The sequence below is a fragment of the Medicago truncatula genome, chromosome 3, assembly GCF_003473485.1.
Source record: "Medicago truncatula cultivar Jemalong A17 chromosome 3, MtrunA17r5.0-ANR, whole genome shotgun sequence".
Taxonomy (NCBI): domain Eukaryota; kingdom Viridiplantae; phylum Streptophyta; class Magnoliopsida; order Fabales; family Fabaceae; genus Medicago; species Medicago truncatula.
The window spans coordinates 9,712,201-9,727,543 of NC_053044.1; the positions used below are offsets into that span (position 1 = coordinate 9,712,201).

At 34.7% G+C, this 15,343-nt stretch overlaps 1 protein-coding gene across 1 annotated transcript; it reads left to right on the plus strand.

The window, feature by feature from the left end:
- Nucleotides 1-2,397: 2,397 nt before the first annotated feature.
- On the plus strand, nt 2,398-7,754 carry LOC120579488 (protein PIF-like). Its single transcript, XM_039831881.1, has 3 exons — nt 2,398-2,452; nt 6,696-6,977; nt 7,671-7,754. Exons 1-3 carry the CDS (start codon nt 2,435-2,437, stop codon nt 7,752-7,754), a joined length of 384 nt encoding a protein of 127 aa, XP_039687815.1. The 5' UTR covers nt 2,398-2,434.
- The last annotated feature ends 7,589 nt before the right edge of the window (nt 7,755-15,343 follow it).

Genomic DNA, 15,343 nt, shown 5'->3' on the forward strand with positions numbered 1-15,343 from the left:
TATATTATTGAATCTACCTTGTGTTGAAAGGTATACAATCCAAGATCCTAGACCAACCTACCTGTATTCGTGGATTCAACCTGTTGGTATACAATCTTAACTCCCTATTAATTTCTTCCATGGCTTCCACAAAGGTATTGAAGCTTCTGATTGGTGGAGTATAGAGAAAAAAAGGAAGGAAGTAAGGAGCAGTAGAGAAAGCCATGGTAAACAAAAATTCAAGCATTTTTCTTTTCTTTGGAATTATGTAATACCCAAGAGAGGAATCACATAACAAGAGACAAAGTTGAAAACTTTGATATCAAATTGAAACAGTGTATTCGGATTTTGTGCCTTTTCTTCTTGGATGGGTTATGTTTAATGCAATATTTAACTCAATGATTAAAAAGTTTAGATGGTGTATGATGAGGTTATAGACAGAGAGATATATTCTGGAAACTTCAAGGCTTAGTTTTTATATAGAGTCAAACTTTTTTTTTTTTTTTTTAATATAAAGAGCAGTAAAGAAAGCTCACATATTTTAAATATAGAAAAATGAAATATTTGAAGTTCTAACTCTACCAATTAAATTAAATTCATTTGGACAAAAGAGAAGCCATCATATGAGGTTGTTGCAACAACTATGAGACAAAATATTTAAAAATACAAGGATAATTAAAGGCTTCAAGGATTTAATTTTGTTGTTTAAGAAAATAACATAGATACTAGCAAACAAATAAATCATTAGCTACAACTCTGCCACGTATTCACATGCCAACGTGGTAGGTCAAACCTTCACATTCGCATTACCTTTCTTGATTCTACGATGTCGGTCTTTCCTTAGAAAGTAATAAAGTGACATCATGTCGGCCAGTCCTAAAACTTAACATTCTAATTCTCAAGTAAAAGCTTTGGATATACTCGATGTGTTATTGTATGTAAGTTCTCTTTGCATTTTTATTTTTGTTAAGAAAAGTTGTTAGTATAATTAATGTGTTAATATTATTAAATTATCTTTTATTTGTATAGTATGTATAATTTGACTTTTCATATTTTAAAACAAGTTAATAATATTAATTAGAAGTATGTTAAAAAAATAAATAAATGCATCTAGTAATTTAAAAAGGGGTTTACAGTTATGAAATAAAGTCAAATGAGTGCTTAGAAATATGAACGGAGAAAGTACATGGCTAAAGTGTCAATGAAGATTTAACCCACCAATGATCAAAGTCAAAAGAGTAAATGATCATTTATCCTAAATTGTAACTTTCTTAAAAATCTCTATAAATTTTACAAAACTTCAAACCCTATCCCTTGAAATTGTCAAACATTTGTCAAATACCCTCTCTGGTAGTTTTCTCTATCTAACATGGAGACGTTAACTACCCACATGGACAGAAAAGTTATGCTGCATCATAAGGGGATAATTGACTATATTGTTTAAAAGATATTTGGATATTTTTCTAAATGTAACACATTTGCGCACTCCGTCTGTAACGAAAATTGGGGCTTAACTCATCCTTACAAAGTCGGCCAACACTCGGTGGAATTTAGTCCCATATCGGATAGATAGGATTCTTAAGAAGAGTTTATAAAGAGGAGACACTCTTCACCTTACAAGCCAGTTTTGGAAGGATGAGTTAAGCCTCGAATTTTGTTACATGGTATCAGAACCTATCGGGTCCATCACCGGGCTTCCTGCATCATCCACGCTTTAGGCCCATTGGGCCGGACTGAAGCGTGACAGGTGCGTTAGCGGCCAACACTCGGTGGGATTTAGTCCCACATCGGATAGACATGATTCATGAGAAGAGTTTATAAAGAGGATGCACTCCTCACCTTACAAGTCGGTTTTGTAAGGATGAGTTAGGCCCTAATTTTACATGGTATCAGAGCCTATCGGGTCCATTGTTGGTCTTCCAGCATCGTCGACGATTCAAGCCCATTGGGCGGGGCTGAAGTGTGAGGGGATGTGTTAGCAGCCAACCCTCGGTCGGATTTACTCCCACATCGAATAGGGTGTGGTTATCATGCATAAGCCTAACTTATGCACCATGCATAAGCCTGCATTAATCCAGCCCATTATGCACCTTGCCCAATAGAATTGCTTCCTACATCCCAAAAGAATTGCTTCCTACACCATGCAAGCAAACAAGACAAAACAACACACATCACCGTCTTCCAACAAACGGTAACAAACACGACCAAACTTCCACCACCGCAAATCACGCCGGAAACAAACTTCCACCACCGGAAACCATTCCACCACTGGAAACCGCATTCACCATAACCGCATTCACGTCGGAAACAACGTTCACCACCGGAAGCAAACCACGTCGGAACGGTAACAATCACGTCGCAAACTTCCACCACTGCAAATCACGTCGGAAACAAACTTCCATAACCGGAAATCGCATTCATCATCTTCATCATCATCGCCGCAAAACAGTTGGAAATGATGAAAACAAAACAGGTTTCATCTGTAACCCTAAATTCACAGTTTAATTTCGAATTGGTTTAATTTCTGCAAATGGTTTCATAGTGTTGATTTGTTTAATTTCTAGAAATGGTTTCATAATTGTGCTCGTGATTTTCGGATATCAAACCATTAATTGATTTGAATCGTCAATCTTTGAACTCTCGATTTTTATTCTTGGGAAGGGAAAAAATGAGTAAAAACCCTTATCGAGACTTTGGATTCGGGGGTTGGTTATGTGAAGGGAAGGTGCTAGCACCCTAAGCATCTACGGTATTCCGTAGGAACCTCTTACCTAAATTATCTTGTGCTAAATTCATTGCTTATTTGAAAATTATTACCTAAAAATCTAAATGAAAGAATGGAGGGAGAAGAAGTATGTTTTTGGTTATTTTTATTTGATTTGGAAGGATAAAAAATCCTATGCCTACATACCCTTTAAGAAAAGGGATCAAAACCAATGTAGATCACCTAAAAAGTTTCTTTTTGGTGGGTTGGTTGATTTTAAATTTTAGAAAATGGTTTTAAGAAGGGATAAGAGGCTTCAAGGCATGAGAGAATATAAGGTGAGGTTGGTCAAATTTTAATTACAAGAAAATCAAGTCTATTATGAATATTAATTCAATTAAGCATTTGATTAAGAAAATAAAAGGAAAAACACTTGGGTTACAAACCAAGGTTTATTAAGAAAATATTTTTTGAAGTCTTGCATATTTGATTTTTTTTGGTTTCTAAACTAACGGTAAAAACTAACATAGCGGCGTAACGTAAGAAGAAATGAATGTGAAGTGTCGGTGCAAGTGTCGGTGCTTGTGTTACCTACAGTATTACATCAATTCCTAAATACAATCCTAAAGCCTTGTTGCCAAAATAAAAATGCAAGAAATAAATTTACATCCATCCCCTATTTATACACACTAAGAGCAAATGAATGGCAATAGGATAAAATGACAAAAATTAAACATGCATGATATGATTCAAATATACTATAACAATAAATGAAGAAAAAAAAAACAGTAAATAAATGTTTAACACAAAGTAAAATATCTTTTTGTAAATTTTTAGAGAAATTTTAAGTAAAAAAGGTTCAGAAAGTAAAAACAGAGGTGTAAAAAAGAAAACAGTAGTGAAATTTAAAAAGCAATTGGGCTCAGACTGGATAGATCTGGACCGTTCGATTAATCGGAGGATCCAAATCCAATCACAGGGAAGACTCATCACAGCCACTAGATCAAATGATCCAACGGTCTAAAAGAAGATCCGGTTCGGTTCACTGGTTTACAAAAACGGTTTGGTTTAGTCACAGTATAAAAGATTTCTCATGGTTTTTTATTCATTTGCAAGAAATTCTTCTCTCTCTAAACAATTGTTCTCACTTCTCTAAAACAAAAGAAACAAATCCGCTGCCCCCTACATACATTCCGGCGCGGTGGCCGGTGGTGCACCACCGTGCCGGAGTTTCAAAACTCCGCTGTTTCAAAAATTGTTTACGTTTTTAAACATCCTTTTTCATTCTTGTTTCAAGTCCGAACTCAGATTTTCAAAAACAACATCACACAAGTCTAGATCTGCAAACAAACAACGAAAATAAAACACTACCTCACTTTACCTGAAGATCTGATTTGAATCGGCTATGGCTTCAACTTCTTCTTCTTTTCTTCGATCTGGTTTCACGTTCGTGATTCCTCCTTACCCTTTCACAAACCGGTTATGACATTAATACCAATGTTACTCGACACAACTCTACTCAACTACTTGGCCGGACGGACCGACCTGCTCTGATACCAATTGTAACACCCCGTTTTCCCAATATGAAAATTTCTAAACATTTATCAGAGTAAACAACATAAACGGGATATCACATTCTTTTCTTAAAATCATAAACTGAATAAATAACTATTTATCCTTTAAAATTCAATAACAAAATCTTAAATACTTTGCAGCGGAATTTCTTCAATAACTAAAAACAATCTTTGGCACTAAGGCCTCTTTATAAATGTCTCATAAAAATCCAATCTAAAAACATAGTCATGAATCTTCAAAAACAATACGTAAGGAATATAAAAGTAATAACAAAGTTCCCATCCCGTTACGTATCAGAGCACCTAAAAACACATGAGAGCTAATCCACTCACAACAGCAACTTAAACTCGATCACCTGCAAGTTACTCATACGAAGAGCAACATTTCCAAACAGAAAGGGTGAGATTTCACAAAACAATAATATTAAGCATATAATTCAACAATTATATTTAATCAACATCAAATCATCTTAATATTCATTATAGATAGTAATATATCATTTAACACTTCAATCATAGTTTGTATAAACAATTACAACTTCACAACTTATCAACTTAAACATCCTTGACTCGACAAATGTGACTCCAACTCGATTATGCAACTTAGACCTCTTATATGCATGTGGTACCAATACGGAGCATCAAGCCCATATCGCTATTTGAGTATTATTATACTTCCAGAGCATCAAGCCCCAATCGCTATTTGAGTATTATTATACTTCCGGAGCATCAAGCCTCAATCGCTATTTGAGTATTATTATACTTCCGGAGCATCAAGCCCCAATCGCTGAATGCTAATGCATGGACTCGACCTCTTAAACATCTTAATTCAACGACCTCTTAAATAGTCCAATAATTTGGAACATCATCATCTTAATCAACTTAGACCGACTTATGCAGCTTAGTTAAATAACAACAGCGACACAGCAGTATACAAAAACAACATGACATAATAATATCAAATGCAAGTCAATCAACGTCTCAATTATTCACAAATAATTCAATTAATGCATATACAATTATATCACAATATAACAACATCAAATCATCATAAATCAGCTTGACAGATCATCATTAAAATGACTCGACAATTACGCATCACCCATTAACACATAATAACACATAATTATTTAAGCCAATTAAAATAGCTAATTAAATTAGTTATTCTCGTCTTATTCAATTAAGATGGATGGCTCAACAAACATGTACAAAAGAAAATAAATTATCACGTTACTATTTTATTTCTTCAAAAGTAGCACTATCAATGATTTTATTTAGAAAAATCATGTTCCCCTCTTGAATCCTCTAATCTAAAACTAGTGGCTAATATCATGGTAGATACAAAAGAGCAACAAATGAAATACAATTATACTGAACTATTCTCAATAGAATTTTAAATAACAAATTAAGTATAAAGCCATCGATGACACTATCATATATGAACAGAAAGTGATTATACATATTATACTTACCTTCTAATTGGGAATCGATGAATATATAATGAAGCCACCGAAATATAATATGAATATAAACATATAATCACAACAAGCACAGGAGAACACAATATAACAAAAATTCATCGTGAGAATAAATAAAACAACGAAAAATTAACAACCCTTCACTACCCACACGCGTACACAACCCTTATGATGAATGAAACTCTCCACTTACGTTAATTCAGTAGTTTACATACTCTTTCAATAATTAAATTCAATATAACCCTAATCTCTTTGACATCAAAACCTATTAACAACTACAAGGTTAAACCCTTTTTCAAATTCTCTAAAACCAATCCTACACTTGTTAAATAAAATCATCAAAATTATATAGATTAATAAAATTGAATGTTAGTCTCACCCTTACCTTAGAATGAATGATCGGCGGCTTCTCTCTCTCTTGGTTCTCCTCTTCTCTTGTTTTCTCCCTTTTTATCCAAAAAGCAGTTTCACCTAAAAAAGTTTCTAAACCTAGTTTTCTTCTTATATCTCTCCTCATTCTATTTTTCTTATTTCCTCTATTTCCACTAAACTCCTCTAAATTCCAAAACAGCTCCACATCTCAATATTTATTTTATTTTCAAATCTTATTCTATTAAATACTAAAATAAGCCACTTAATAAATCACATAATCATTTAAATATATTCTAAACTCATTAAAAATAATCAAATAAAACAAATAATTCAAAGAGGGCGTTACACCTCTTGCTAGTGAAACTACATGAAATTTGTAGTTAATAAGTTTACACATTGTTGCTTAGATCTTTTTAGTTTGTGCAGCACTTCTTTGGAGTCCATTAAGGAATGGTTTCAACTTCATGAAGGAATGTTTTCATAAAGTTTTACACCAAAACCATTTGGTGCTGGTAATTGTTTTCTTTGGATTAATGTCTCAAGTATAGTATAATCATCTGATGCTGGTAATTATTTTCTTTGATCCAGGTTAACAAATCTAACGACCTAGGGCCAATTCCAAACTTCAGTATTGGACTTACACCATCAGAGCAGGAGCAAGCATCTGATGACGATAATGGAAAAAAGAATGGTAAAAAGATGGAAAAGAAGCCGGATCAGATAAACCGTGGGAAAAGGAAACAACAATCTGATGAAGGAAGTTTAGATGACAAAAATGCAAAGAAGAGTGGTAAAAAGATGAAAAAGAAGCCGGATCAGAAAAAACAACAATCTCCTGGAGAAGAATCTGATGAAAAGAAGAGTATTTTTGTATACATATTCTTACTTTTATTATAGCTGTCATATGCTACAATACCATCTGCCATATTTTGTATACTAATTGCTGTAATTTTGTCTGTTAAGCTAATGAATTTAGAGTTCCCATACTGCATCAGTCCATCTGCATCATTTTATAGCCTATCTGTTACGTTTGTTCGACTAGTTTAGCCGTGCAACTTATTAATCCTAACTTGGTGAAAACACACCATTCTCCTTCATCACTTCCAATTGAATTCTAAGATGTTAATACTGTAAAATTAAAAACAGTTGGAATTAATGTCTCAAGTATATTATTAATATACTGTCTGAAACCATTTGGCACAAGGAATGGTTTCAGAAAGTTTTACACCAAAACCATTTGATGCTGGTAATTGTTTTCTTTGGATTAATGTCTCAAGTGTATTATTAAAAACTTTTTGTTTATCTCTCAGGAATAATATACTATTAATTCTGTGTTTCAATGCCTTTGTTTGTTAATACTGTAAAATTAAAAACAATTGGAATTTGTTAATACTGCCCGAAACCATTTGGCACAAGGAATGGTTTCAGAAAGTTTTACACCAAAACCATTTGATGTTGGTAATTGTTTTCTTTGGATTAATGTCTCAAGTGTATTATTAATAAATTTTGGTTAATCTCTCAAGAATAATCATTTGATGCTGGTAATTTTTTTTTTTTATCCAGGTTAACAAATCTGATGAAGCAAGTTCTGATGACGAAAATGGAAAGAAAAACTTGGATGTCGATCAAATGATTAAAAATAAGTAATTTTTTAAACTGCAAATTCAAATGATCATTAATTAACGGTGACTCATGAAGTCATAAACAAAGATGACCATATAGGCTCTACCATAACTCAAACATCTTTAACACAAAACATGCACAAGCAAATCCTTGAAAACATTCAACCATACTTTACAAATTGCAACTACTATTTCTGCATTACTATATATGGAAACCATTACAATTGTTTAATGGTTTCAAAATTTTATAAACTGAAACCATTTGTATTGTTAAATGGTTTAATCTATCAAAGTACGATTAATTCATGTCTAATGGTTTTGTAATAAACTCTAGTACAAACTTATAACATAAAAAACAATTAACAAATGTAAATATATCAATCAGTGGCCACTTTTCCTTTTAAAGCCTCGTCATCTCTCTTTTGTTTCTTCCGTCCTATAAGGAATTTCTGCCTTTGTCTAGCTTTTTCATAATCACTTTTAAGTCGCTTCTTTGACTTAATTGGATTTGGTCTTTCTTTGAACTTTGGTGCAGTAGAGTTCACCCTAGTAGATGATTCACCAACAACAGCTGCTTTTGAAGACTTAGATGGTGTCACGGAAGATGTGTCCGTATGAATACCTTTAGAAAGAAGCAACTCCTCTGCCTTTTTCCCAGCTTCAAGAACACCGTGAAGAAAAACTTGAGAAGCCTCAGGATCTGCGCAAACACGTGTAGAAAGCTGCACTGTAACAGCACAAATTTGTTGATATCGTTGTGCTTGAGTGGTTTCTTCAGTGCCAACACTGATGGTAGATTTCAGCTTATCAATAGACGGACGCACATCTCTAGTCCAACGCTTTAAAACATATTGTCCAAGTATCGTCTTCAAACAATGATATTGCACAGAACCACCTAAGAACTCCAAAATTTTGAAAACATGTCGACATAAGAAGCCCCTGTTCTCAAACATACGACATGTGCAGCTAAAACTTTTGCTCCTAATATCAACCGTGACAACCCTTTCATCAAGTCGATCATGATCTTCAAAACTTGGGAAAAGGTTTCCTTGATGTTGATATCAAATCCATGAAAACAGCAATAACACTATTAAGAACAAAAAACCATTAGATATGATAAATTGAAGCTAAATTGTTCATTTACATATGATAAATTGAAACTACAACTGAAGCTAAATTTACTGTGAAAATGGTTTCTGTGAGTTGTACTCCAAAACCATTAGATGTACTAAATGGTTTTCGAGTACAAAACCAAAACTCATAATAGCTAATCTTTTGTGTGGTTGAAACAGAAAAACACACAACAAATTCAATAAATTCAATCACAGAAACAGGAACATGTAACAGGGAATACAATCTATTGAATTTATTAAGAAATTCAATAAATTCAACAAATACAATCTATTGAATTTATTAAGAAATTCAATAAATTCAATCACAGGAATAGGGAATGGTTCATAAATCACCAAAAATGCGAAATTGAAAATCGATCCAACACAGAAAACATCACAAACGCGAAACCTGAAGGTTAATCGGAGTTGAGCGAGCGGCGAGCGGTAGAGAATGAGAGGCGAGCGGCGGTAGAGATTGAGAGGCGAGCAGCGGCAGAGAAGCGGCGAGCAGCGATTGGCGAGGTGAGAAGAGGAAAATGAGAGTATGAGATGTGAAGGAGAGTGTGAGCTGAGATTATTACACGTGTAAAACCAATCTGAAGGTTGAAAAGAGCTTATGCAGGGTGCATAAGGGAAGGACTTATGCACCATAACTTTTGCCATCGAATAGATATGATTCTTGAGAAAAGTTTATAATGAGAGGAACTCCTCACCTTTCAAGCCGGTTTTGTAAGGATGAGTTATGCCCCGATTTTTGTTACATGGTATCAGAGCCTATCGGGTCCATCGTTGGGCTTCCAGCATCGTCCACGATCCAGGCCCATTGGGCTGGGCTGAAGCGTGAGTGGGTGTGTTAGCGGCCAACCCTCGATCGGATTTAGTCCCACATCGGATAGATAGGATTCTTGAGAAAAGTTTATAAAGAGGAGACACTCCTCACCGTACAAGCTGGTTTTGTAAGGATCAGTTAGGCCTCGATATTCATTACATCGTCTGCCCTGATAACCTCTATTAACCCAATGTGCAAATATCCCCCTCAAATTTAAAACTTATATACAAATATATCCCTCAAACTTAAAAACTTACGTGCATATTTGCACCCTGAGTTATAAAACTTAGGTGCCTAGATAAAACTTTGGTATGGCAATTATAACTCATAACCATGGTATTTATTGAAATAATGCCTAAATATTTAATTCCAAGGGATGGGAATAGGATAGGTCAGGTCAGACTTTGATCGGCAAAAGTCTGGCGTACTAAAAAATTTACAAGTCTCAGTCTGACCTATGACCTTTCATATGCATTTTTTTTTTTTTGATTTGGCCTACTTAAAAACCTAGTTTGACCTAAAAGTTTATTTACATGCCTAATTCATATTAAAGTTATTAAATAATTCATTCTAACTACTACTATGTCTGCTTTGGATTCTGTGTCTATTCCTATGTCTACAGGTGAAGCTATGACCGATGCTAATTCGCGCCAAGCAATGGTGGAATAGATGGTTGCATTGCATTCAAATAATACTTGGGACATTGTTCCATTGCCTCCAGACAAAACCACAGTGGGTTGTCGATGGATTTATACAGTGAAAGTTGGGCCAGGTGGTAAAATTGATTGTTTCAAAGCTCGTTTGGTAGCTAAAGGTTACACACAAATATTTGGTCTCGATTATGGTGACACATTTTCCCTAGTGGCCAAAATCAGTTTTGTTCGCTTCTTTCTTGCAATGGTTGTAACACCCCGTTTTCCCAATATACAAATTTCTTAAAAACATTTATCAGAGTAAAAACCATAAACGGGATATCACATAGAAACGTAATCCAAACAGTTAAATAATAATTTAACTTTCACATAATATCTTAACATAGCAGCGGAATATTAGTTCGAAAATCATAAATCAGTTTGGCACGTAGGCCCCATCAAAACAGTTCATATCGTAATCCATAACATTATAAAAATAACATATTAGTCACGTAAGAGAATGAAGCATGTATAACATTAAACCCCATCCCGTTACGTATCAGAGCGACCTAGACGACACAGTGAAGGCAATGCCACTCACGACGGCCACTGCACACTAAGCACGATCACCTGCAAGTTACCCATACAAAGGGCAACATTTTCAAGCAGAAGGGGTGAGATTTCATAACAAAATAACATTAATCAATGTAATTGCGAATCATAAGTTAACATCATAATCATTTCTTTAACAACTTTGCATAATTGCTAAACAGTTATCACGTAATCATATATTCAATTATCATGAACAACATAACATATTTGATAAACACTTATCACGTAATCACACATTCAATCATTATCAACAAGGCTTCTTAATCATGACAATGCGACAATGCTCTTAGACTCCTTATATGCATGTGGTACCAATCGTCATCATAAGTATTAATATACTTTAATCGTGCGGAGGACAAAGCTCCTATAAAACGTGCGGAGGACAAAGCTCCTAATAATCGTGGTGAGGACTAAGCTCAATGAGATGCTATGCATGGACTCTTATGAACAAAACATCGTAGTCATCATATTCAACATGCATCCAATAATTTGGAGCTAAACGTCATCTTATTCATCATATATAGACATTATGCACTTAGTTAAATAACGGAAGCAGCATAAACAAGTCACATAACAGGATGATATCATTATATCAATAGCACATCAATTGCATCAAAATCAAACTTTCATATCTTGCATAATTATACAATACATTAGTTCATGTTCAATCAATATCGACATATCTTAAACAACTCTACAGACTGCATTTAACGTCATCATTAAGTCTCATTACCAAATAGGGGTCGACTCTTGATCAACACGTGCGACACAGATCGCACAAACACTCAAGCAACTACATTCTGGTTGTGCTCGCGAGGCGAGAGTTCTTACTCGCCATGGCGAGTACCACTCAACTCCCAAACTAGTGTTGTTCTGGGTTCAATCTGATCCTACATTCATTCCTAATCAATACTAGGTATGTTCAGGCACTCAAAGGCACTCAAGGTCCAACTAAAAAGGTCGAAACACAAAATCTAACATGCTCTCGGCCTTAGCTCGCTATGGTGAGTAAGGTTGCTCGCTATGGCGAGCGGTACCCAAAGGAACTCGCGAGGCGAGGATCATCCCTCGCCAAGGCGAGCGATGAACATAGGCTCGGGCAGAATACGGGTTTTCTCGAAATTCCATCAACTAACATGGTTCAAAGCCTAATTTTGATTCCATAATCCATCCTAAACATATTCTAAGGTTATAGGACGGTTTCTACATCAATCTAATCAAGTTTTACCGTTTGATCATCAATTTTAGGGTTTTGACCTAATTCCAAAACTTTTCTAAATCAATCCTAACTTTGTCAATTAATCATCAGAATTACATCAATTAACATTATTGAATTATTAGTCTCACCCTTACCTTGTATGAAGAAAATCGCAGCACTCCTAGTGATTCTCTCTTCTCTTGGCTTTTTCTCCCTTTTCTCCAAAAACGTACGTACAACAATGTTTTTCTAAAACTAGGTCTAACCTTTTTATATCTCCTCTTAATTACTTATCTTATCTCACTTTCTCCCCCAAAACTATCTAAAATATCAAAACAGCCCTCAACTAAATATTTTATATTATTTTCAAATCTTTATTTTATTTAACAATAAAATAAATCCCTTAATCTTATCAAATCTTCCAAAACTCATAACTTGTCACAATATCGACTAAACCATCAACATAAACGTAAATCATTCAAATCATACCATAATCATGCATATATTATATAAATATAATATAATCACCTAAACTCGATTAAATAAACAATTAACGAAAGTGGGCGTTACAATGGTTGCCATTTAGCATTGGTGTAACGCCCACTTTCGTTAATTGTTTATTTAATCGAGTTTAGGCGATTATATTATATTTATATAATATATGCATGATTATGGTATGATTTAAATGATTTACGACTATATTGATGGTTTGATTGATGTTGTGATAAGTTATGAGTTTTGGAAGATTTGATAAGATTAAGGGATTTATTTTATTATTAAATAAAATAAAGATTTGAAAATAATATAAAATATTTAGTTGAGGACTGTTTTGATATTTTAGATAGTTTTGGGGGAGAAAGTGAGATAAGATAAGTAATTAAGAGGAGATATAAATAGGAGAAGACCTAATTGTTAGAAAAACTATTGTACGTGAAAACTTTTGGAAAAAGGAGAAAAAGCTTAGAAGAGAGAAGATCAAAGAGAGAGCTGCGGTTTCTGCAAAACAAGGTAAGGGTGAGACTAATAACTCAGTATTGTTAATTGAATGTAATTCTGATGATTAGTTAGCAAGAATTAGGATTGAATTGGAGAAAACGAAAACTAGGTCAAATCCCTAAAATTGATGATTAAACGGTAGGAATTGATTAAATTGTTGTAGAAAGTGTTCCTGGACCTTAGATTATGTTTAGGACAAACTTTGGAATCAATACTAGGCTTAGAACCATGTGAATCGTCGGATTTTTGTGAAAATAGGAAGCCTGGCCGTAGCGACATTCATCGCTCGCCACGGCGAGCTATGAACCTCGCCTCGCGAGTGATGAACATTCATCGCTCGCCTCGCGAACCCTTTTTCCTCGCCTTGCGAGTTGTGCAATGCAGCTCGCCATAGCGAGCAACCTTACTCGCCATAGCGAGCTAAGGCAGAGAGCATGTTGGATTTCGTAATTTCAAATTTTTAGTTGAACCTTGAGTGCCTTTGAGTGCCTGAACATACCTAGTAATGATTATGAATGAATGTAGGACAAGATTGGACCCAGAACAACTGTAGTTTGGGAATTGTGTGGTACTCGCCATGGCGAGTAAGGACTCTCGCCTCGCGAGCAATTCCAGGTTGGAGTGTAATGAGTGCTTGTGTGATCTGTGTCGCACGTTTGGATCAAGAGTGAACCCCCTTATGGTAATGAGACCTAATGATGACGTTTAATGCAGTCTTTAAAGCTGTTTAAGATATGTTGATATTAATTGAACATGAATTAATGTATTGTACAATTATGTAAGATATGAAAGTTTAATTATGATGCAATTGATGTGCTATTGATATAATGATATCATCCTGTTATGTGACTTGATTATGCTGCTGTTGTTATTTAACTTAGTGCATAATGTGTGTGTGTATATATATATGATGAAATGATGACGTTTAACTCCAAATTATTGGATGCATGTTGATATGTTGATTACGGTGATTTGTTCATAAGAGTCCATGCATTAGCATTTCATTGAGCTTAGTCCTCACCACGATTATTAGGAGCTTTGTCCTCCGCACGATTTATTAGGAGCTTTGTCCTCCGCACGATTTATTAGGAGCTTTGTCCTCCGCACGATTAAAATATATTAATACTTATGATGACGATTGGTACCACATGCATATAAGGAGTCTAAGAGCATTGTCACATTGTCATGTCCATAATGCTATGTTGTTGATGACGATTGAATATGTGAATACGTGATACTTGTTTATTGAATATGCAAAGTTGTCTATGAATGATGATGTGATACGTGATAATTGTTTATCAAATATGCAAAGTTACTTAAGAATTGATTATTGATGTTAATGTTAATTATGATTCGAATTACTTTGATTAACGTTATTTTGTTATGAAATCTCACCCCTTCTACTTGAAAATGTTGCCCTTCGTATGGGTAACTTGCAGGTGATCGTGCTTAGTGTGCAGTTTCCGTCGTGAGTGGCCTTGCCTTCACTATGTCGTCTAGGTCGCTCTGATACGTAACGGGATGGGGCTATATGTCTTGCATGCTTCATTCTCTTACGTGAAACATTTATGTTATTTTTATAATGATGACAAACTTCTGAAATATTTTGATGGGGCCTGCGTGACAAAACGATTTATGGATTATGAAATAATTTCCGCTGCATTGTTTAAGTTAATTCGTTGAAAGTTAAATTCTTATTTAACTGATTTTGGATTATGTTTTGTATGTGATATCCCGTTTATGCTGAATACTCTGATAAATGTTTAGAAATTTTTATATTGGGAAAACGGGGTGTTACAATTGGCCCCTTCATTAGTTAGACATTAAAAATGCATTTTTACACGGTGAGTTGCAGGAGGAAGTTTATATGGATCAACCTTCAGGTTTTACTGTTCTTGGTAATTCTAAACTCGTATGTTGGCTTCACCGTTCTCTTTATGGACTGAAATAGTCCCCACGTGTGTGGTTTGGTCGCTTCAGCTCTGCCTTAATACAGTTTGGTATGACTAGATGTGAAGCGGATCACTCTGTTTTCTTCCTTCATTCCTCCACCGGTCGGTGCATATTTCTTGTTGTCTATGTTGATGATATTATCATTACCGGAGATGACTCAAAAGGTATCCAGCAACTCAAAGCCCATATTTTCGAAAACTTTCAGACAAAAGACTTAGGTCCGCTCAGATACTTCTTGGGCATTAAAGTCGCATAATCCTCATCAGGCATTGCAATTAACCA

What these genes read in the sequence shown, in the direction of transcription:
- LOC120579488 (XM_039831881.1), top strand. An exon ending in ATGAAAAGAAGAGTATTTTT is followed by an intron (nt 6,978 to 7,670) that starts GTATACATATTC and finishes TTTTTTATCCAG; the next exon opens with GTTAACAAATCTGATGAAGC.